Source organism: Hemicordylus capensis, chromosome 9, assembly GCF_027244095.1.
Source record: "Hemicordylus capensis ecotype Gifberg chromosome 9, rHemCap1.1.pri, whole genome shotgun sequence".
Classification (NCBI taxonomy): Eukaryota; Metazoa; Chordata; class Lepidosauria; order Squamata; family Cordylidae; genus Hemicordylus; species Hemicordylus capensis.
The window spans coordinates 23,628,150-23,648,545 of record NC_069665.1 but is presented as its reverse complement, the minus strand read 5'-3'; the positions used below and the strand labels follow the sequence as shown (position 1 = coordinate 23,648,545).

The window sequence follows — 20,396 nt, the reverse complement described above, 5'->3', positions numbered from 1 at the left end:
AGACCACGGGAAGGGCCACTCTGGCGCTTTCTGATTCTGAGCTAGTCTGCACCGGCGAGCAGCCAACCGAAGGTAGAGAAGGAGGAAGAAGAAGACGCCGCCGCCGCCGCCGGGCTGGGCCATGGGCAAGAAGCACAAAAAGCACAAGGCGGAGAAGTACCCGTATGAAGGTGCCCCCGCTCGCCTTCCTTCTCCTCCTGCAGGGCGCGGGGCGTGTCGCTCGCGGGGATGAGACCTGAAGGGACCAGGGTGGAGTGGTCAGTGTCCGTAACGTCACCCCATATCTCTCCTCCTTTGGGAGGAGGGGGCCCCAGTTGGGTGGAGTGGTCGGTGTCAGTGTCGTCATCCCCTGCCTTTCCGCCCCCCGCCCTGCTTCCTTTTGGAGGGGGCCCCAGCAGTGTACCCTCTTAACAGATTCCCAGATGTTGTTGATTTACAACTCCCGAGAATCCCCAGGAAAAAGCCATTGCAGCTGGGGATTCTGGGAGTTGTAGTCAACAACATCTGGGCATCCCTGTTAGAAGGAACACTGGGGTGGGGTGGGGTGGACTGGTCAGTGTCAGTGATGTCACCCCCTGCCTCCTCCCCACCGCCCACTTCATAGGAACATAGGAAACTGCCATATACTGAGTCAGACCCTTGGTCCATCTAGCTCAGTATTGTCTACACAGACTGGCAGCGGCTTCTCCAAGGTTGCAGGTAGGAATCTCTCTCAGCCCTATCTTGGAGATGCTGCCAGGGAGGGAACTTGGAACCTTCTGCTTTTCCCAGAGCGGCTCCATCCCCCTAAGGGAATATCTTGCAGTGCTCACACATCAAGTCTCCCATTCATATGCAACCAGGGCAGACCCTGCTTAGCTTAGGGGACCAGTCATGCTTGCTACCACAAGACTAGCTCTGCTTTGGGACAAGGCCCCAATGGGGGAACCTTCTCTCCCCGCTCCACAGCCTCAGGCAGGAGTTATCAAACTTGGCTTTCCAGATGCTGTTGGACTGCAACTCCCACCCCTGGAGATGCTAATGTGCCAGCCGCATCCATTTCTTGAGATGCAAGGGCAGCCGTGCAGGTGCTGGCAAGCTGAAGGTCGGGAAATTTAGGACCCGCAGAAGGAAGCATCTTTTGACGGAATGCATAATTAATCTGTGGAATTTTCTGCCAGAAGATGTGGTGATGGCCACCAGCCTGGATGGCTTTAAGAGGGGTTTGGATACATTCATTCACAGAGAACAGGTCTATCAGTGGCTACTAGTCTGGTGATTACAAGCCATCTCCAGTCCCAGAGGCAAGATGCCTCTAAATACCAGTTGCAAGAGAGCAACAGCAGGAGAGAGGGCATGCCCTCACCTCTTGCCTGTAGGCTCCCCAGAGGCATCTCGTGGGCCACTGTGCAAAACAGGATGCTGGACGAGATGGGCCCAGCCGGCGCTCACAATTTTGTCTTCACCCTGAGCCCCACCGCCGGTTGAGATCATCTGGAGAGGTTTGTCTCTAGTTGCCACTGGCTTGTCTAGTGGCTACGCAGGGACAAGCCTTCTTTGTTGCTTCCCCAGGACTGGAATGCCATGAAATAAGCGCCTCCACATCTTGGACAACTTGTTAAAAGTCCCTATAGACATATTTAATCAGCCAAGCTTTATAACATGACTGGGGTTTTAAATTGTTCTAAGGTTTTTGGTTTTGTCTTAATTTGATTTCTGATGTAAAACCTCCCAGAAATGCGTGTTTGGGGCAATGTACAGATAAAATAAATAAAATTATCATTAGCCTCTGCTTTTCAAACAAAATGTTCACGGAGGAGTTTGTGTGTTATTTTGAAATAACAAAAGGTTCTTACACAAAAGGTAGTGTATAATCACTACCATATGGAGGTAACACTAGATTACATATTTTTGCAAGCAAGTATATCATCTTCAGCTTCCTGTAAACAATATGTGGTTGTATGCCTTCCTAAGCTTACCCTCAGGGTTTACAGCTTAACCACTATACTGTATTACACTATGCCCTTGTTTTGACTAGCCTCTCAGTAAGATTGTCATGACCTGATAAATGTTCTCTATTATTATTTTTTAAAAAACAAAAAATCTTTAATAATTCAGAGACTAACATATCTGAAATCTGTATGAAGTTCAGTGGATGATGAGTGTGCCTTTTTTGGCTGGCTAAAAATATTAATTGGCACTATTACAATAATTCTCAAGCCCCGAGTATGTATTGCATACCTATTTAATTAAACTTTAGAAACTTCTGTAACCTACTGTGATTGGAACACTCTTCGGTTGAATTGATTAGGTTATATATTGCAGATTATTTCTAGAAACTAACCACGTTCTCTGTTCTGTGTGTTTCTTCAAGAATATGTCGAGAAACCCTTAAAGCTTGTTTTAAAAGTAGGAGGAAATGAAGTTGCTGAGCTTTCTACTCAGAGCTCAGTACATGATTCAACCCTTTATGAGGACAAAAGTGAACATGACAAACACAAAGACAAGAAAAGGAAGAAGAGGAAAAAGGCAGAAAAGCAAGTACCAGGTGAAGAAAAGGAAAAAAGGAAGCGAAAAGTCAAGGTAATTTCTAGAGCTGTACGTTTCTTTTTAAATGTAGAATTATTTGCTTGTGCTGACTGTCTTTAGCATTGCCCTCTTCTCTTTGAAATTTCTCCTTTAATGTTTTCAGTTATTTGCATAAATAAACTTGTTGCAGTATAATTAGATTATAAGTAGAATTTGATGGCTTTGTGTGTGAATTTACCATTTTGGCATCTGTTCTCTTCATTGTTCTTAATTACTGTGTCTTTCAGTAGGGGGAGACAGCACATAGGGAATAGAATTGTAATATTCTGTGTGGATCTTTAAAATCCCCATACCCCATTTCCACTTTGAGTAACTGCAGTCAGAAGTTTGTGACCATTTGTAATGATGCCTCACTGCACAGTTTTACTTCTGTTCTCAGGAGGATAAAAAGAAGCGAGACAGGGATCGTGGTGAAAGTGAAGGAGAACGAGAACTGAAATATCAGACCCCTCTAAGACTGGAACATGAAAAGCCACTGTCAAGCAGTTTAGCAAAACAAGAAGGTGAGAATGATTACATTCCTACTTCTTTTTTTAGTAAATGTCTCTCAATGCAGCTGACAAAGTTATAATAAGGAACATAATATACCATATTTCAGCCATCACCAAAATACATCAGAAACCGCAGCAGCGGCCACTATTGCTCTTTGATCCTGCATTGAGATGTAACTGACCAGAATCTGAAAACTCTGAAGTCTGGCTGTGTTTTATTGTGCAAGCTAAATTGTGTTTGTACATCCATCTCTCTCTCTCTCTCTCTCTCTCTCTCTCTCTCTCTCTCTCTCTCAGGGCAGCTTACAATTTTTAAAAAGGTCTTTAGCTGGTGTCTAAAATAATTAGTGGAAGAGGGTATTTGAGCAGGTTAACTTCCCAACTTACTCCAGGGTAAGCCCTGCAAAATCTCAAGAGCTTGTCCCTTTCTGAGAAAGGAGGTGCCTACAGTTTAAATCCCTCCTCCTCCATAGCCATATTTTAAACAGGTATCTACAACTCCCCTTGCCAGCTCACCAGCAATGAGTGCCCCAGCCCTCTTCCGAGCAGGACACCCAGCACCACACAGATCTCCCCACCAGAGGTCTTATTTCCACTGCCATTTTTGAGAAGCACAGGGAAATGCTTGACTAACAAGCAGAAGGTTGCTGGTTCAAATCCCCGCTGGTATGTTTCCCAGACTATGGGAAACACCTATATTGGGCAGCAGCGATCTAGGAAGATGCTGGAAGGCATCATCTCATATGATGGGAGAGCATATGATCTTGCGGGAGGAGGCAATGGTAAAGCCCTCCTGTATTCTGCCAAAGAAAACTACAGGGCTCTGTGGTCGCCAGGAGTTGAAATCAACCAAAGTCCCCAAAGCAACTTACATAGATATACATAAATAAATAAAACAGCTCCTTTTTTGTTCCTTGATGGCACACTTTACCTTTAAGAAATAAGACCTCTGGTGATGAGATGCCTCAGGTGGTTCTCTTTACTGAGCAGGGGGAGAGCAACTGGCCCTATCCAACCCCAGCACAGCATTCCTCCTGTGGCTATTGCTGGAGTCTAGCTTATGTTTCTCCCCCCCCCCCAATTGTGAGCCCTTTGGGGACAGGGAGCTATTTTATTTTATTTATGTATATCGTGTAAATTGCTTTGGGGACTTTGGTTGAAAAGCAGTATATAGATATTTGCCGTATTCGTATTTCATAAGAAACTGTGACAGTGTAAAGTATGAGTTTAGGAGTCATTGGATATGTGTGTGTATGAGATTGGCTCATCTCTCTCTCTCTCTCTGGCCTAGAAGTGGAGCAGACACCACTTCAAGAAGCTTTGAATCAGCTTGTGAGACAACTGCAGAGGTGAGTTCTTGAAAGGTTCCTTAATCATGATTGTAGTACGAACGGCTAAATGATTTAGCACTCAACTACCCTGGTTTTAGGGCATAGTCGGAGAGCCATTCTGCTGAAGCTAAGCATACCAGTTTGGTCACTGCCTGGATCTGTGATCACCTGGAAACCCCATCTACCTATATCACCTTTAATTCCATGATAGAAGGTCGGCAGGTTATACATGTACGTTGGCATAGAATTGAATCTTTGGGCTTCTTTCTGCATCAGGTTAGTTTGGTTTGGTGAGATGTGTTGGGTCGTTCTGTTGGCTACGGCAGTCATACAAGTTGCCAAGCTAGTGCATATGGGAACCCTGCCCTAATGTGGGATGGCTAAACATGATTTCCACATGTTAATTTAATATCCGTTTTCACTTTTAAAAGCCAGTCTTGTGGTTCTGAACAGTTACTGATAACCAAGCCTGTGTTCCATATATCACTTGCTTTGGAGTTGTCATGGATCTCCTTTAGATTTTATGGAACCTTAGGGAGAGTGAGTGGTTTGTGGTCTAACTTTATCTTGCTTCAGACGGATTTAGTGTCTTTTAATAGGAAAAACCTGTCAACAGTTTTCTCTTGCCTAACCCATATGAGTTTTTCTAGCCTCTTAAGTAATTGTATAATTGCTGACAGAACAAACTAAGCACTGAAGCTATTAAAGCAAAATATAGTTCCTTGAAGGAGAATCATAAATGCATCATCTAATGCATCATCCTAGTACCGTGTGTATTAGGATAAGTGTAAAAGTAGGCAGTAGCTAGTGAAGGAGAGACACACATTCTTTTATAACTCCAATCCCACTTTTGCACGGAAACTGGGTCATATGTCTTACCAAGCACTGTAGTCTAGGAACATAGGAAGCTGCCTTATACTGATTCAGACCATTGGTCCATCTAGCTCAGTACTGTCTACACAGCGGCTTCTCTAAGGTTGCAGGAAGGAGTCTCTCCCAGCCCTGTCTTGGAGATGCCAGGAGGGAACCTTTTGCATGCAAGCATGCAGGTGCTCTTCCCAGAGCAGCCCCATCCCCTAAGGGGAATATTATACAGTGCTCACCCCTGCTAACTGGGCAAAGAGGCACCTTTTAATGTGGTGATTCTCTTTATTTAGCAGGGGGAGAGTAACTGGCCCTATCCACCCCCAGCACAGTACTTCCAGTGACTGTTGCTGGTGTCTAGCTTATGTTTCTTTTTAGAATGTGAGCCCTTTGGGGACAGGGAGCCATCTTGTTTATTTATTATTTCTCTGTGGAAACCACCCTGAGCCATTTTTGGAAGGGCGGTATAGAAATCAAATCATTATTATTATTATTATTATTACATGTAGTCTCCCATTCAAATGCAAACCAGGGTGGAGCCTGCTTAGCAATGGGGACCATTCATGCTTGCTGCTATAAGCCCAGCTATCATAGTATGATTTCTGGCTGGCTTGGAGGACTCTAAGGTGCCCTGCATGCCCATGTGGCCTGGAATGAGAGGAACCGATGCTTTTAAAAATCTTAGTTTTGGCTTACAGTTGGTGAGGCTTGAGTTGCTGGTGTTGAGAGGACCCCCTGCTTTCTGCACTAGTGCCAAGGGCCACTCTAGAACAACTCGTGGGTGGTGGCAGCGGCAAAGGGGTGACAAAGAACGTCATTAGGGAAGGGAGAATTTTGCTATACGTTCTACTTCTAGAGGTAAGGTGATTCATGTTGTTAGTTTATGGTTAGTGAAGTTTGCCTGGCATTTTCATACTTATTCAGAAAATGGGCCGGATCCCTCTTGAAAAAAATACTGCCTCTTTGGTTTACCCCAAGCCTGCTTCCCTGGCTGGTTTTCTTTTCCTGCCCAAGACCATAGGGCAAGAAAGACTGGGGTGGTAGGGAGACAGGTCAGTACCAGGCCCCCTCAAATCTGCAGGGAAGCTGACCCTGCCCCCCCCCCATGGTCTTACCCAGCCCAGCTCCTGGCCTTGGAGGAAGCTAAGGGATTGGCCGGGCTCCCGGGAGGCTGGAAGCGTTTCCTATCAACCTGGCATATTTAATTCATGCAAAAGCGATAATATACGTGGACTGTATTGTCTGACACTTTGCTGTAACATTCCGGTCTGGTGTTGCACCCACAGCTGGGCCCTCATCTGAGTGCTGTTTTTTAAGCATCATTGGCCTCGGGCGGTAAGCTTCCCCTGCCATTGATATTATAATGCATCTTTTTGTTTGAAAGCAAGGCGGAAGATTTTGCTACCAATGGCTCAGCTTAGGAATATCAAACACATTTTTAACAATAACACACCAGTGAAGTTTGGAGGAGCGCGGGAGACGGGGATGCTTCCAGGCAACACCTCTCTAACGTTAAAGCAACGCGGGATTGTGCTGGGGCAAAGCAGCTCTTGTTTCACTTCACTTCTGTGGCTTCTTTCAAGTTGGAGTCTTCTCTCCTGCTTAATACGAAACTCTCTGTTTTTTGTTATAAAAAAAGAAGAAGAAAATGTAAAAGGCTCTTTTCATTTCTTAACAGAAAGGATCCAAATGCTTTCTTTTCATTTCCTGTGACTGACTTTATTGCCCCTGGCTACTCCATGATCATTAAACGCCCAATGGATTTTAGTACCATGAAAGAGAAGATCAAGAACAATGGTTACCAGTCCATAGAAGAACTAAAGGTGCTTTTAATTTATATTTTAACTGCAGAAAGGGGATTAAACGTTGACACTTGCTGGTACTAGCAATTGCATTGTGCAGGTTTTTTCAATTTTATTCATTTGGAGGGGCCCGACTTTCATAGTTTATGAACAGTATCAAAAATGGGCACATCTGGCTCCGAGTGTTTTCCATTCGCTGTCTTCAGAGAAAGCAATTCCTTTGTGCAGGTCTTCAAGAGGTTCTTTTAATGTTAACTCATAAGGGGTGTGTGTGTGTGTGTGAGAGAGAGCAGAAAGGGGGGAAATCAAATATCTTAGAACAACAAGATTAGGAATAATTTTCATAAGGGATGTGAATATATTTTGGTTTCATAACAACAAAATGGTCAAGTAAGAGAACTGTGAGAAAGAAGCCTCGACACAGAGTAGCCCGTTGAGTGTCTTGTTCCTTTTCCTTCTAGAATAAAATAGGGTTGCATTATTGCAATAAAACTTAAGTATGTACGTTTAAAAAACAACAACCCACAACCCTTGGAGCTTAAAGGAATTCAGCTGCCTTTTAGCACTGTGTATTAAAGTTCCTCCGCACCACTCCATATCCGCCTGTATGTTTTAAAGAAGAATATAAGACCTAACTGGTTCCTTGCTTGCTGATGTAGGTAGAGGGGTGTCTTCAGGGCCTGTTGGGGGCAATGGGTATTCCGGTCCAGCTGTATCTCCTTCTCGGTATCCCAATAGTGATGGTTGTCCGTTTGAGTCCATCGTTAGCCCTTTAGAACCGGGATGGACTGGTTCTGCAAGGGCCGGGGGAGTCTGTGATCCGTTCGGCATCCCCCTCCCCTGAGCACTCTCTTCACTTGAGCCAGATGTGTGGGAATGGCAGGCTCAGGTTCACGACAGGCACTAGAGAAAAACACACCCCTCTCTTTCGACTGTCACGTCCAGTATCCTCCTCACAAGTTCTAATTCTTCTTGGTCAGAACCGGCACAAACAAGGCTGCCTGATCCAAAATACGCACCGAATCCTGTCCCGCAACTGGCTTGCACACAGTTCAGACTTCCATACATTGGCCTCTATCCAGACTCAGGCTGTGCCAGGGTAATCCTGTTGCGCCAGGACGTTGCACAGAGAAAGGAGCACCTGTTCCACATTAGCTCCTGCACTTCCAGAAGATGTTGACAAGCTGCTCCGGGTGTTGCACAAACTGTGTCTGTCTCCACAAACTGGCACAGCTCCACAGACTTCTTAAGTTGGTGCAACTTCCCCTCATCTTGCTAGCACAACTGTTGTGAGGATGTCATTCACTGTCTGTATAAAGTGGACAAGAAATATATCCGTCTCTGTGATTTGTGTTTGTAAATCTAAGGAATGCTCCTAGACACTAAGGAATAAATCTAAGGAATGCTCCTAGACACCTCTGCTCATCTCTTAATTTTTCTGTTGGAACAGGAGAACTTCAGATTGATGTGCACCAACGCCATGGTCTATAACAAACCAGAGACCATTTATTATAAGGCTGCCAAAAAGCTGTTGCATTCCGGAATGAAAATACTCAGTCAGGTAACAGATTTAAATGAGGAGAAAAAATATGTTTTGACATCGGTAGAGGGAATGTTTAGGAGTTGTTTTTATTTTACTTATTTTATTCAATTTATATACTGCCCTTCCCAAAGTGGCTCAGGGCAGTTTACAGTAAAATCAATTTTAAACCAAATTAAAACCAGATATCATTAAAAGCCAGCTAAAAAGATGGGTATTTAAGGCTTTCCTGAGGGCCTCCAAGGAAGGTACTCAGTGGTAGAGCACAGCTTTGCCGTCACATAGGAAGCTGCCCTATACTGAGTCAGACCATTGGTCTGTCTAGCTCAGTATTGTCTGCACAGACTGGCAGCGGCTTCTTCAAGGTTGCAGGCAGGAATCTCTCTCAGTCCTATCTTGGAGAAGACAGGGAAGGAACTTGGAACCTTGATACTCTTCCCAGAGCGGCTCCATTCCCTGAGGGGAATATCTTGCCATGCTCACACATCGAGTCTCCCATTCAAATGCAACCAGGGTGGACCCTGCTTAGCTAAGGGGACAAGTCATTTATATACCACCTGACTCCAGAGGCTGCAGGCAGTTCACAAAAATAAAGACAAACAAAACCAGCTATTAAAACAAGAATTAGAGAATCTAACACCTTCAGAAATTACAGCAATGGAAAAATATAAACAGCAATTAAAATTTTTAAAACATTCAGAAATTACTAAAAGCCTGGCTAAAAATTTTTGATGTTGGGGAGCGGTGGTTGCCCTGCTGTCTTTTCTTTTCCAAAAGCCCCTTGGACAGCCCCCAAGGGGGTTTGGGGGTAAAGGAAAGGAAGGCATTTAATTCAGACGTTTTCTGTGATCAAGCTGGTTTTAAAGGGGGTTCTCTGATGGAAAACTAAAATCTGTGTGGTTTGTTTTGTTAGGAAAGAATTCAGAGCTTGAAACAGAGTATAGACTTCATGGCAGACCTTCAGAAAAGCAGGAAGCAGAAAGATAAAGCGGATCTCCAGTCTGGTGGAGAAGATGAAGATGGTCTTGGGAAGGATGGAGACTCTGCTGAAACAGACCTCAGAGCCTTCAAAACGTCCAGCAAGGAACACAAAAAGTTGTTGTTCTGCAAGGGGTTGAGTGTTTCTTTTCATTTCAACGATATCAGGATGTGGTGATGACCCCCAGCTTAGCTAACTTTAAAAGGGGATTAAACAAGTTCATGGAGGATGATAGGTCAATTAAGGACTAGTAGCCATGGTGGCCGTGTGTGGGTACCTTCATGCACAGAGGCTGTATGCCACTGAATCTCAGTGACAGAAGGGAAGGCTGCTGTCATCAGACGCTGCCTGTGGACTTCCCAAAGACACCTCACTGGTCACTGTAGGAAATAGGATGCTGGACTAGATGGGCCTTTGGCAAGGCTCTTTTTAGGTGGCTGTACTCTAAAGCAGGGGCTCCTCAAACCTGGGTTCCTAGATGTTCTCAGACTACAACTCCCATCATCCCCAGCCATATCTGGGGACCCAAGTTTGAGAACTCTAGCCCTAAAGCATTTTCTGGAATTTTCTTAAGAAATCTCTTGGTATTCAAGCTCCCAGTGGGCTAAGTGGTGATAAGTTTAGAATAAAATGCAGCATCATTGAAACTATTCTACTATTGAATTATCTTGTCTAAAGTTAATGTGTGTTTATCTGCACTCTGGTAGGACTTCATTTGCAAAGTCTGTTGCAAGGCTGGCTGTCAGAAACAGTGACATGCATTCAGGAGGTGGCAAATTGCTAGGAGATGCAAACCCACTTGACCACATAAGCATCTTTTGGTTGTATCTTGATTTATTCAGCAGTTACTGTACCGTACACATTCAAACACTATTTTTGAATCGGTTGTATTAAAACTCGGTTTACTTGCTCTGAAGGAATGCAGTCATATGTATACGTTTAGAATTAATTTTGTAACATTCCACCCCACAGAAAAGACAAGGATCTGCTTGAAGAAAGAATAAGGAACAGCAATTTAGAAAGGGAACAGGAGCTGATTGAACGTATCATTAGAGAATCAGGAGGAAAGTTAACAAAACGGCCAGCTAACGCTCAGGTAAATAGACAAAAGAATATGGATGCCCATTGTTTAGAAAACCTTATATTAAGCACTCTCGCATCCTGTGGATTTGGAGTAATGATTATCAGTATCATTTTTTTAAAAATCCGAAATGAGTCTTAGCTATTAAATGAGCAAAACAGCCTGTTAAATGAGGTCCAGCTGTCTTATACTAATTTTGCAGGTAGTGTGTAGGAGTAGTGTTTTAATGGCTTGATCTTTATTTCAGTGCGAGTTTGAAAGAAGGAAACCTGATGGCACAACCACCCTGGGACTTCTTAATCCAGCCGAAAATAATGCAGCAGGTAATGTGTGCAGTGAGCAATACAGGGAAACCTCCTTATACACGGATTCGGTATCCACAGTTGGGGAAAAGACACCCAACCTTGGCATATGTTTGGAGTGGGGGAAACACGTCGACCTCACATATCTGCGGGTTGGAGGTGGCTGGAAATGACCTCCATGGTCATTTTCCAGGTCGATCCATCTGCTAGGTTGATCGGACGAATTCTACATCAAATATTTGCTAATGGGTGTGAATTCGTCTGTCACACACACAGTTGCAAAGTTCTGTTGTTCTGCAATATGAGTTCGTCGCACTCTGCTCGCTAATGATTAGATCCATTGTACAGCTATGTTATTAATATGGCTGTGTTTAAAATTTTATATTGTTTTAGATGTTGTGTTATTGGCCAAAGACCGTAATAAAGACTGGCAGGCAGCAACTCTCTGAGGTTTCAGGCAGGAGTCTTTCCCAGCCCTACCTAGAGATGCTGCCAGGGATTGAACCTGGGACCTTCTGCATGCAAAGCAGATGCTCTTCCAGCAAGCTATGGCCACAGATCCAGTCTAGTTACTATGGGCTATTTGCTTAACACTAGTTCTAGTTCATAATTCCAAATACTCTTAGGTGAATTCTGGTCCAAAATTGAAATGAATGAAAACAAGCTGGGGAAATCCCGGTTTTTAGGTTGTTTCTTAGAGGCTTATAGTCAAATCAAGGACTAAAGTACTTCCAACAAAAGGGTGTTCAGGATTTATACTCACAAAGGCTTGAGAAACATCTTGTGAGTGGTCAGGAGGGAGATCTGTACATCAATACTCCTTTTCAAAAGAAGCCTTGAACGCCACATACTTGTTTCTTCTCCTGTGTCTCACCCTCTTGCGGGGCAGAACTAGGCCATGGCTCTGTGAAGCTGGGTGTGTCGGCTGGGAGACTTCAGTCGGGCGTAAATACGCTGCAAGGATTCAAAGAAGACAAAAGGAACAAAGTTACTCCAGGTACGTGCTGTTGTTACTTTGCACTGAAACCTCCTTCAGTGGAGGAAAAGGTAAAGTGTGCCCTCGAGTCGGTTTCGACTCGTGGCGCCCACAGAGCCCTGTGGTTGTCTTTGGTAGAACACAGGTGGGGTTGACCATTGCCTCCTCCTGCACAGTATGAGATGTTGCCTTTCAGCATCTTCCTGTATTGCTGCTGCTCGATACAGGTGTACCAGTGGGAAAGTCCTGCTGAAATCAGAGGGCCTTATTTCCAATTAAGTGTGTTTAAGGTTATGCTATAAGCTGACCAGCTCACTTTTATCAGGACTGAATCTCTCCCCATTCAGAAGGTATTTTGAGCCTTGTTAATAGACCCTGACCTGAGACAAGACATGCTCTGAATTCCAGGATGCCATGTAGCCAGTAGCAGCTTATCCCAACAAGCCAAGGGGGTACCAAAGGAGACAGCTCAGGTAGCTCTCCTCTCTCCCGCCTGCCGGCCGGCCATTCATAAGATAAAGTTGCGCGGTTGAGCGTTAGCCATGCAACTCTACCTGATGAATGGCCAGCCTGCAGGCAGCCCGGCTCTCGGGCAAGGCGGGAGAGAGGAGCAACCCAAGTGGCCTCTTTGGCATCCCCTCTGGCTCATTGGGACAAGCCACTACTGCATGTAGCAGTATACTTATACTGAGACTTATACCCACCTGTGATGTTTTCACTAATATTTGGAGGCTGGGAGCCAAGGCAGCATAGTGTAGTGGTTAGAGCAGGTGGGCTTGCAATGGGACGGGTACAATTGCAGCAAGCCCCATTTTCAGGAACCTGTGGGGTTGCCCTCAGGCATTTGGGGGAAGGTCTAAGCATCTAAGACATTAAAACAACATCTAGTTAAATCCCGACTGTATGATGATAAATGGGAGGGAAAGGATTGCTCCATCTGTGAGGAGGATGAGGAGCGGTGTGAGGTGAAGGGAACAGTGTATAAGAGCGAATGTGTGGAATGTGGCGTCTGCTATATTGGGGAAACAGGAAGGCCATGAATGAAAAGGTATAAACAGCATTTGGCTGATATGCAGCATAATAAAAATCGATCAAAACCATGGGCAGTGCACACGAGGGAAAGACATCAGGTAGACATCAAGTAACATGGACAAATGTGTCAATATTGGCAGTTGAAGGGAATTTAAGGAGACATCAGATTAAAGAAGCAATTTTTATAGAGCCGTTGCAACCCAATATTAATGTATAGGAAGAGATGCAAGAAGCTATGAGAGAGATTGGTCATTGAAAGGGTTAAAAGGTTTGCCCGTTTCCTCTCTCATCTCCGTTGTTTCCACTTTCAGTTTGGTTTCTGTATTTATTATTTATGGTGTTTCACACCCAAACGTTTGCTTTGCTTACATGTTCGTGAACTTATTTTACCATCCTGTGTTTGCGCATTAAAGAGGTCGTTTTGAAGTTCTTGTGAAGTTTCCTCCTGCGCTTTTCATCACCGTTCTGTCATTTCATCTTTACTGTGTCCAGAAAAGAAAACAGTAGATTAAAGCGCCTCTAGGTTTTAATTGGAAGAGACTTTATTACTTCTTCCAATGAACAACAAAAGCCAGTGAAGAAAGATTCTATAATTGAAAGTTTTCTGCCGGTGCCTAAAAGTCAGCACTTCAGCATTAGAATCAGATGCCTCATATGAGGAAATTAATCCCTGCTTCCCTTTTTGCCCCCCATTAGTGATGTACTTGAATTACGGGCCCTTCAGCTCTTACGCTCCAGCTTACGATTCCACCTTTGCAAATATCAGCAAGGACAACTCGGATTTAATCTACTCCACTTACGGGGAAGATTCCAATCCAGGGAGTTTTAAGTAAGTATGCAGTAAACATATGTAGGCGTACCTCTGTTGTGTATCCCGGCAACTGGGTTGAAACACCTCTTTTGGAAGCTTTTCTGTCCAAGGAAAAGAATGCATGTTTTCCTGTTGTACAACAGCAGTGAATGCACCACTGAGAGACCTTAAAGGCCAAGTTGGAGACAGATCATCCAGGAGAGAATCTATCTATGTGGTCGCTAAGAGTCGACACCAACTTGACGGCACTTAATCAATCAATCAATCAGCAGCAGCAGCACTAGCAAAAGAAAGTTGACATTTGATCTGGGGTTTTGTTTGGGTTTTTTTGTAGGGGGTTTTGCTAGCTCACATTAAAGTAGGAGAAACTCATGCTTAACATTCCATCAAATCCCAGACACTAGAGTTCTTTCTGAAATAACGAACTGAACAGGCGTACATGTCTTGAGGCTCCCAGGTGTTTGCCTCTGCGTTCCATTCCTTACACATATGCTCCAAAAAACCCAGGGATGGCCAACCTGAGGCTCTCCAGCTGTTCTTGGAGTATCGCTCCCATCATCATCCTTATAAATGACTTGTTTTGTTCCGTCTTTAGTATCAGTGAGTTTCTGGCAAAGTCTCAGGACTATCCGTATGTCATGGCCGACAGCCTGCTGGACGTCTTGACCCAAGGAGGACATTCTCGCTCACTCAGAGAACTGGAGAAGGTGAGACTTGTGTGTGACTGATTTAGTGGAGGGCTGGAAATCATAGACTCTCACGAGATCATTGCACAATGGCAAGGGGAAAATAGCTTGGAAATCTCTCCTGTTTGGGTGTTCACCTACGAACGTTCAGCTAAATAAGAGGTAGAGTTGCAGTGAAGAATGCCACTCTCCAATCCTCACGCGAGATGCTGGATTAGGACTGGGGAGACCCGAGTTCAAATCCCCATTCAGCCATGAGACTTGCTGGGTGACTCTGGGCCAGTCACTTCTCTCTCAGCCTAACCTACTTCACAGGGTTGTTGTGAGGAGAAACTTAAGTATGTAGTACGCCACTCTGGGCTCCTTGGAGGAAGAGCGGGATATAAAATGTAAATAAATAGATGTCTGCTTCCTACCAAAACTGCCATTTGCCATGACATCCAAATCGGGAACCTGTGATTTGCACAGTCCCTCCAAAACCAGGAGGAAACTGCTTTGTCGTCCTGATTGGGAGGGATTGTGCAAATCAGTTTCCTGGCTTGGAGATCACAACAAGCCAAGTGGCTGGATTCAAGGAAGTCAACGGTCAAGCCCCTCACACTAGAGAAGGGAGCACGTGCGTATGCAGCTGGTTCATGGCTCTTTGGGCCACGGCTTGAAGGAGTGTTCAGATGTCGCTGGGTGGGCCTATTGAGTCCATGTTTAAACACACCACTGCACCACTTCCACAAACAGAATCTTCTATACTTACCTTAGACCAGAAGCCCTGGAAAAGCCAAACACCCTGGTTTCTATGGTGAAAATAGGCAATCTAAAGAGTGGAAAATGCAATATTGACTCAATTTAATGTGTTACACTCCCCGACGCAGCCCTTGTGGCTGTGTTTGTCTTTTGTGAAGCTGCAGGTAAATGCTTGCCCTCTCACACACAGGGCGAGAATGGACTATTTTGAAGTGCTTTATGAAGAGCAGCAGGACACTAAGTAGTCCTTGTGTCATGTAGACAAGAGTCCTTTAGGTTACCTCAGTAGTACCACTCCTTTCTTGCACTGTAAGGGTGACACGAAGAGAGAGGCTTGGGAGAGCATAGGCCTTGCCTATGCTACCCAAGTAAGGTATGGATAGGAACATCGGAAGCTGCCTCATACTGAGTTAGACCCTTGGTCCATCTAACTCAGAATTGCCTACACTGACTGGCAGCAGCTTTCCAAGGTTTCAGGCAGGAGTCCTTAGTAAATTGGGCAATTCATGCTCGCTACTACAAGGCCAGCTTGCCACCCAATGCCACCAAAAGGATCTGAGCAACTCACGTTCATTATAGTGGTTTTACAGAACCACGTTGAAGATAATAAATGACATTATTATCTGGTCTTTTCCAGTTGCAGCCAGCAGAGGAAGCTGAAAGCCTGCGTGAAAGAACGGATACAATAAAGGACATTGAGGTGGTACGGTTTTGAATGTTATTGAACTTAGATAGTTAAAGGATCCAATAGCAGTTAAATACAGTGATATGTTCTAATGTATTATTTATAAAGTTGTGATGTATAATAGAGTTGGATGTTGCCAGAACACATTAGCATACAGGAGAATGCAAATTCTCATTATCCGCAGGGTTCTGTTCATTATTCCACAGGTAATGAAACCACAGATGAGTCATTGAGTCTATGGGAATGCAGGGGTTTGTTTCCCAGACTAAAACAAACAAACCCCAATGGCCCCCAAGATGCAAATATGGGCCAAATGAAGTGCCTTACTGTGCTCTGTGGGCCATCAGGAATCCCAAGGACGCCTCCCACCAGTGCAAAAGTCCCCCCAATTTGGCTTAAAGTTGTGTGTTTAAAACACACACACACACAAATGAGCCATGAAATGGCTCCCACATTCAAAATGGCAGCCGGAAATGACCTCAGAGGTCATTTCCGGCCACCCACGGATATGTAGAATTAACCCCTTTTGGCCGGAATTGGTTTTGTGTGTGTGTGTGTTTTTGCCTGTGCCGAGGTCGGGTGTCCATTACCCAGCTGTAGATATGCAAAACTGCAGATTGCAAGTCCATGGATGACTAGTTTCTCCTGTACTTTATGGCAAGGGTTCCCAATAGGAGGCAGTTAGTATCTCTAAGGGTACTTGGTGGACTCCCAGGGGTATTAAGCCGCACACACATACACAGCCCCCCCCCCCCACACACACACTCAAAAGCTCTATGGTGTACTTGAGCTGAAGGTAAGTGACAGAAGGGGGGTGCCCTTGTTAAGAGCAGCTGGGAACTCCTGCTTTATAAGGCAGTCTGAATCTTCTTTTGTAGAATTGTCCTTGTGAGATTTTAAAGATATGCCTTTGCTGCCCTCTACAGATCATGGAAACGGACCCAGCTAGCAGGTTGGATTCCTCCCTCAGTAAGGAGAGGCTGACTGCTCTGAGAGCAGTCACCAGTTTGGGGATGCACACGGAAGAGTTTGACTCGGAAGGTGAGCGGAATGAATGGCGCGAGTCCTCTTCGACCAGGTCCCTTGGTGTCATCCAGGGTACTCTTGTGCTTTTCTCTGTGCTCAAGTATGAGCAGATGCACTCATCTTCACTTTTGACTAAACAGAAGCCGAAATCTTCCAGAGAAAACTTGACGAAACCACAAAACTGCTCAGGGAGCTCCAAGATGCTCAGAATGAACGGCTGAGCACCAAGCCACCGCCAAACATGATTTGTCTTTTGGGTCCATCTTACAAGGAAATGCATTTGGGTGAGTGCAAGTCTCGTGACTCCTTCAATCTTAAAAATACACAGAGGAAATTGAGGCATGTTGTAAGCATACCCTGGAACTGAGAGGCTGAAATAACTTGTGGTCTCATGCTTTGTAAGTGTACCGTTGTGGGCAAGGCATTTTTATAACATTCAAATAGGCTGCAGTAAGTAGAGCAGAAAAAACCCAGAAGTGAGGTTATCTCAACAAAGGAAATGGATTCCAATTATAAAATATTCAGTTTTTGCATAATGGCTTTTTAAGTAGCTCCCTTTGGGCAGCAGACAATGCGAAGAATTTCAGTAAAGGAATGTTAGGAAGTCCTGCGGGAACCAATGTCTCTTGGTTCCATTGTCTTCTGCTGGGCCCAAGAGGTCTAGTAGCAGTTTCTAACCCAGAATAAGATGTTGCCTCTTGATTTATCTTTTTTCTGAGGCTAGCACAGTAAGAATAGCAGCTGAGGTTGGCTTTCCATTTCTCAGTGTGACTTGTCTGAAAGGTTCATCTAGACCAGTGTTCCACTTGCTACAGTGGTCAACTAGATGTCTCTAGGAAGCTCAGTGCAAGAAGGCAATAACAATAATAATAATACAGGAAATCTACCTAATTTCCTTTTAAACACAATCTAGGCGAAATGGATTTTTTTCTTGGTTTCTATACTGTGTATTTCCAGTGTGTGTGTGCATGCGCATACAGTATATCCAAGGCCTTATGGATTTCTCTGTATCCATACACCCAAACCTACATTTACCTGGGGTGTGTGGGTGTGGAATGCAGCGAAACTTGCATGTGATCAGCATGCTAAGAATTGGAGCCGCAGGGAGTGAGAAGCATGGTGTGCGTTTTGCACTTGTGAAACACTATTTTGTTCTTAGGCCAGTGATCTTCCCTTTTCTTTCCAGCGGGGACCACTTTGGCAAAAAAAAAAAAAAACACCTTCCATTTTTTTGAGAACTGTTTCTCATTGTGTTGATCTCCACACACTACTGTGCTTTACTCAGTGCTGGGGGGATTCTTCAAGAGAGACCGAGCCCTCTCAAGCGCTCTAGGAGGAAAGCACCGAAGGGGCTACATTTTCCAGCACACTGTATGTGCCATCCAAGGTGGAGCAGGGCTTTAGAGGGCTCCGTTCCCCTCAAAGAGGTTTCCCCAGGGCTGGGCAAAGTCTCGCTGGGAGTGATCACTGGTGGCAGCAGCCGATCCCCTCTGCAGGGTGCCAGGGGGACTATTCCGCTTTTGCCAAAGCTTCACACAATGGGGTTGGTGGGGACCTCCACTGGCCCCCACGCCATGCAGTGAAGCGGACTGTCGCTCTATCTAATCTTGACACACAGATTCACCTAACGGAGAGGAAAGACTTCTAGGCCATTCAGGGTCTTTTACAACTGGTATAGTTTAAATAAGACTTGTAAAGCAGCCGTGTTAATGTATGCTTGCTTCCCCCCACCCCTTAGCGGAGAGAGTGACCAGCAACTTAAAAGCTCTGGCTCAACAAGTGGCTCCAGGCGATATTGTGAGCACATACGGAATCCGTAAAGCGATGGGGATCTCAGTCCCACTACCAGAGGCAGAGGACACCTCTGTTGATTTAACGGAAGGTGAGTAACCACTGTGGATTTCAGCATGAGGACAGAGTGGCTGTCCTCAACACAGCCTGTGACGACCTCGCCCCCATGACATACCTGGATATGGTATCCATATCGGGTAAACTAGCAGTTAGAACTAGTACTAATGCCATATCACAGGAGTCAGAATTCCTCACGGGGAGGTGGGATGGGTGGGGGCTGGAAAAATCACCAGTATCTAAATTAGTTTGGCACCAGTGTTCCTTAAATTAGGTATTTCCAGACTTTGTTGAGCATCCTCCCTAGTTGCAATGGCCTCTGGCTGGAGATTCTGGGAGTGGTAGTCATCAACATCTGGAAATTCCTGTAACAGGGAACACTGTTTGGAACATTTTTAGATGCCACACCTTTCCAACTAAGTTTTTTTTTTCTATCCCTGAAACTAGGTGGCTTAAAGAACAAACCGTTAGACAAACTTAAAAGCTGTTTTATCATTTCATTCATAATGTTTAATGATCCAAGTAGCCAGGAAGCTAATATAAACCCACTTGCTCCTTTAACCAAAACAAAGTGAGATTTTTCATTTTATTTCCAGATGTACAGGAACCTCCAAAAGCTACCAGTGTCATTGAAAATGAATGTGAGCCAGTTGGCACATGAAGCTTCACATATTTAGAATGAGTCTTAAGTGTTAAGACTTTCTCTTCTGGGGATTTATCCCAATGCATGCACAGGCCCTTTGTATTTAGAATTGTCTCTGGAATATTTGGATTCTTAATAAAATCTTAAACATCAAACTTGTCCTATTCCATCTCCAGCTCCAAAAGAGGCTCTCTTTGAACAGAATGCGAAATGAAGCAAGTTTCTGAGTTTATTTTCATATCTTAAGAGTAGATGGACCACCATTAACATTAGATGTTGCCTTCATTCTACAGGATTGAGTGAAACTGGCAAGAAAATGTTAACTGTGACCCTACAAACTGTGTTTACCTCTCACAGGAAGCCATGTGACTCCATGCTAACTGAGTGTTTATTAATAATCACTGAAACTCAGGAGTGAGGGAGATTTTTCAGCTGGGCTACAGCCCACTTGCGTGTTCCCAAGTAGAGATTTGTATGTGTGAATGGATCTTTGCAGACTGAACTTCCCCATCGCCTCAGGCACAATACTTTTCCAAGGGCCAGTTCACATACTCACCTGCAAGCCACCAAGTGAGGAGAGAGGAGGAGAGAGGAGCTGGCCTGTAGTAGCAAGCGTGACTGGTCCCCTTAGCTAAGCAGGGTCTGCCCTGGTTGCATATGAAAGGGAGACTTGATGTGTGAGCACTGCAAGAGATTCCCCTCAGGGGATGGAGCCGCTCTGGGAAGAGCATCTAGGTTCCAAGTTCCCTCCCTGGCAGCATCTCCAAGATAGGGCTGAGAGAGATTCCTGCCTGCAACCCTGGAGAAGCCGCTGCCAGTCTGTGTAGACAATACTGAGCTAGATGGACCAATGGTCTGACTCAGTTTATGGCAGCTTCCTATGTTCCAGGCGGCAGTTTTGGGGATATGTCAAGGTATCGAGTACAAATTGGTAACAGTTTCTTTTCCCCCTTTAGCACAGAGGCTGCCATTTAGATTTTTTTAAAAAAA

The 20,396-nt window shown here is 44.8% G+C and overlaps 1 protein-coding gene across 2 annotated transcripts; it reads left to right on the top strand.

Moving 5' to 3' along the window:
* The first annotated feature begins 10 nt into the window (after positions 1-10).
* BRD7 (bromodomain containing 7) lies at positions 11-19,561 on the top strand. 2 transcript variants are annotated; one of them, XM_053271511.1, is made up of 17 exons: positions 11-170; positions 2,354-2,562; positions 2,948-3,071; positions 4,351-4,408; positions 6,933-7,077; positions 8,507-8,617; positions 9,510-9,709; positions 10,548-10,671; positions 10,904-10,979; positions 11,848-11,955; positions 13,663-13,795; positions 14,373-14,484; positions 15,842-15,907; positions 16,816-16,930; positions 17,056-17,199; positions 18,654-18,797; positions 19,360-19,561. In XM_053271511.1, exons 1-17 carry the CDS (start codon positions 122-124, stop codon positions 19,422-19,424), a joined length of 1,983 nt encoding a protein of 660 aa, XP_053127486.1. In that variant the 5' UTR covers positions 11-121; the 3' UTR covers positions 19,425-19,561. The 2 variants fall into 2 exon arrangements, with proteins under 2 accessions (XP_053127486.1, XP_053127487.1); XM_053271512.1 differs by having other exon boundaries at positions 12-170; positions 15,842-15,904.
* Positions 19,562-20,396: the final 835 nt, after the last annotated feature.

What these genes read in the sequence shown, in the direction of transcription:
- BRD7 (XM_053271511.1), top strand. Translation starts at nt 122, where the DNA reads ATGGGCAAGAAGCACAAAAAGCACAAGGCGGAGAAGTACCCGTATGAA. An exon ending in GAATGAAAATACTCAGTCAG is followed by an intron (nt 8,618 to 9,509) that starts GTAACAGATTTA and finishes TTGTTTTGTTAG; the next exon opens with GAAAGAATTCAGAGCTTGAA. An exon ending in CAATAAAGGACATTGAGGTG is followed by an intron (nt 15,908 to 16,815) that starts GTACGGTTTTGA and finishes TGCCCTCTACAG; the next exon opens with ATCATGGAAACGGACCCAGC.